Source organism: Actinia tenebrosa, unplaced genomic scaffold (genome assembly GCF_029948245.1).
Source record: "Actinia tenebrosa isolate PJP-AT-01 unplaced genomic scaffold, QUT_ActTen_1.0 PGA_scaffold3__52_contigs__length_22856419, whole genome shotgun sequence".
Classification (NCBI taxonomy): domain Eukaryota; kingdom Metazoa; phylum Cnidaria; class Anthozoa; order Actiniaria; family Actiniidae; genus Actinia; species Actinia tenebrosa.
Genome location: NW_028292580.1, coordinates 5,805,110 through 5,808,425, shown reverse-complemented (window position 1 = coordinate 5,808,425; position 3,316 = coordinate 5,805,110). Strand labels below are relative to the sequence as shown.

Here is a 3,316-nt window from a genome sequence, read left to right as displayed (position 1 = left end):
CCTGCTCAATCTCAAGTCCAAAGACAAGACGGAATTCCTAAAATGTGTGTCAGTCATACCGAGAAGAATAAAGACCGCACATTCTTTTGTTGTGCCGTTCAGTACCCCGATCGTTGCTGTGATTACTTCGAATGGTCTGATGACATCATAGAAGGGATGAAAAACGAATATATGAAGTTCGAACAAGAACGAAGAGATCATATGAAATAATTAGCTAGTGAAGCTAAGAAGCCTGAAGAGTATGAGCCTCGTTCCAAGAAGGCACGCTTGTTGAAATGAAGCAAAGAGTCAGATGCCGTAGAAGAATAACGATTTATGAGTGAACTATGAACTAAAAGCTAATTTATAAGCATAAGCATAGTATAGTAACAATGTTTCTTAAATCATTGTAATAAATTACAGCACCAAAGAAAAGTTTATGTGTGAGAAATTAAAATTCGAGAGAGAGGAGGCATAGTATTCACTTGATAACCGGCTCAGAAAAAACAAGCAAGGAGAAAGCAAATTTTAAAATATGTCATCTAAGAACCCTGTAGTTTTGGGAAACCGCAGATTTCAAGCGTTTGTGAATGCGTTTCGAGGCGAACCAAAGTTCCATATTCGAAAGCAGTACAAGGACCCTGTTAGCGGAAAGAGCTTTCCAACCAAATGAGGAATCACACTTTCCTTAGAAGAGTGGAATGTTCTACAATCCAGTACTCATATCATAAATGGACAGTTGGCGATCCTCGAAAGAAGAGCGGAAGCCATTAGAAGAAGAAGCGCAAGTCGATCAACAGATTAAAGCCACGGATCTGGTGGAGAAAGACCAACCAGAAAATAATATTATTGCTAATGGAAATGATGATATCATTTCTCAAGTCGTCGCATCTCCAGTACTATAGGATTTAGCCTGCGAAGAATTTTTTTTTCAGTTTACATTCCCTATATTTTAAGAAAGTGTTGCCCTGTTCTACCAAGTGGTTGCAAATGTCTTTTTAGCGACACTTTGATTGATTGCGCTTGGCAAGGACTTACTTTGATCCCTCGTTTACCAGATAAACCTACGTGTGGTCGCTTTATGTTTATGTCACTTAAAGACAACAACATCCATTGTCCAGTCCTCGAGAATGTGTACAATCTTCCAGATTTGAAACATATCGACTTCACAGGAAATCCTCTGCTGTGTTCCTGTTTAGATTCTTTTATCGACTTCACAGTTAATATACAACGCGGATCTTGTTTTTCTTCTTTGGGTGGTATACCCTATGATGCACTACATAGTTCACTTTCGACTTGGTAACAGGAACAACATTTTCATCCAGGGGTACTATCTCGGCACAGTTCTTTATCATTTGATCCATAAATTCGACGTATTCTTTGTAATTCGCCTTTTCCATATCGAGCAGGGTACTGGGCTCGAGTTCGGACCGCAAAGCATGCATGGATTGTTTGGAAGGACAGAAATTTTAGTAATGGCGTCCATGCGACTGAAAATTGCATGTGATTGTGTGGATTATGCCGCATAAATCCAACTGTTGTGTTCCTGGATGCCTAAACAGCTTCAGAAATGCTCCAGAATTACATTATTACAGGATTCCGAAGGATGAAGAGCAAAGAAAAGTTTACGAGCGTATTTTGAGAAACGAAACACTAAAGATCGAATCTCAAGCTACTAGGGTTTGCTCTGCACATTTCGAAGGAGGGGAAAAGTTGAGTCGCAATCATTTCCCAACCATCTTTCCGTTGACGAAACGAACACATAAAAGAAGAGAGATTTCCCGACATCCTGTTGTAGACAAATCACAGAAAAAGAAAAAACGAGTTGAGTCAGAGACAAACGAACAAACCATCGAAAACCCAGATTTTCATCATGGCGTCGAAGTAAACAACCAAGATCTTCAACAAGCAACTGAAACTTTGCTTTCTGGTCAAGACATTGATAGACTACTTGAAATTGAAAAGCAATATCTAGCTATCAAGGAAGAAAACGAAAAACTAAGGTCGGAAAACAAAGACATTGATAGACTACTTGAGATAGAAAAACAATTTTCAGCTGTAAAGGAAGAAAACAAAGATTTAAAGAAACAACTTGCTGAACTAAAGCTGGAATTGCAAAGCAACAGCATATTTGAGATAAACAAATACAAGGACAGCGACGAGGACATAACATTCTATACTGGTTTTCCAGATTATGATGCTATGATTTTAGTCTATAACCTTATTGAACACTCTGCAAAAAATCTTAGTTATGAACATGAAAAGGTTTACGTCGACACAAGCAACACTAAACAGCTGGGAAGACCTCGTTCTCTCAATACCTTTCAGGAGTTTACCCTGGTTTTGATGCGTTTAAGACTTGGGTTGTTTGAGAAGGACCTTGCTCATCGATTTGGCATATCTTTGGCAACAGTTTGCAGAATCCTTAGAACTTGGCTGCGATTTCTGAGATGTGAATTTGAGCCACTGATTAATATCCCACCACCTGAGGTTACAAAACATTACATGCCTGAAGTGTTCCAAATCTTCTACCCAAACCTCACAACCATAGTTGATTGCACTGAAGTTGAAATGGAAAAGCCATCAGCATTAGATAATCAATCAATGTGTTTTTCTCACTACGGTACATTGCTCTATCGAATCATGTGAAATTTTAGCGCCGGGAATATCTTCTTCAGTCAAAATAACCTTTTCTTTTGACATGCAATTTTCAGTCGCGATGGACGCCATTACTAAAATCTCTGTCCTTCCAAACAATCCATGCATGCTTTGCGGTCCGAACTCGAGCCCAGTACCCTGCTCGATATGGAAAAGGCGAATACTTGTTATCTTTCTTAAATCTCGACTTAAGGTGTTGTAGGCGTCTCTCGGCTTGGCCTCGATTGTCTGGCAAGCTTACGTGGTCAGATCTTAGTGATAATGGTAACTCGTAATGACCGTCCTTTCTTTGATGGATGCCTTTCTCAACAATCTCAAGAAACCTTTTGTCTTTGACAGATAGCGCTAGTGCATCTTTGTCTTGTATCTTCTCGCTGAAGTCGGATTCAAACATTTCTCTCTCCTGAGCCAGATTGAAGACTTCCTTAGCTCGTGTCTCAAAGGCAAATCTAATATTGTTCCGTGCATCAGCAACTTTCAAGGGTTCCACGGTTTCTGTTAACATAGTCCTGTTGGTCCATACGTTATCGGTTTCCGTTTCTTCAGCGGAATGGCAGACACGTCCTACAATTCCCCATCCCAGGTCAGTTCTTATACCATATGGATCATTGTCAGCACCGGGTATAATTTCTTTAGGTTTGATGGCCTTGGGGCAGTTGGTGCCTATGAGTAGGCCAAC

At 40.0% G+C, this 3,316-nt stretch overlaps 1 protein-coding gene across 1 annotated transcript; it reads left to right on the top strand.

The window, feature by feature from the left end:
• Nucleotides 1-1,497: 1,497 nt before the first annotated feature.
• LOC148908236 (uncharacterized) lies at nucleotides 1,498-2,628 on the top strand. The gene has a single exon (XM_089035816.1). The coding sequence runs from the start codon at nucleotides 1,498-1,500 to the stop codon at nucleotides 2,626-2,628; it is 1,131 nt and encodes a 376-aa protein (XP_088891942.1).
• The last annotated feature ends 688 nt before the right edge of the window (nucleotides 2,629-3,316 follow it).

Bases quoted from the DNA above. Each gene is read 5' to 3' on its own strand.
- LOC148908236 (XM_089035816.1), top strand. From the start codon at position 1,498: ATGCCGCATAAATCCAACTGTTGTGTTCCTGGATGCCTAAACAGCTTC.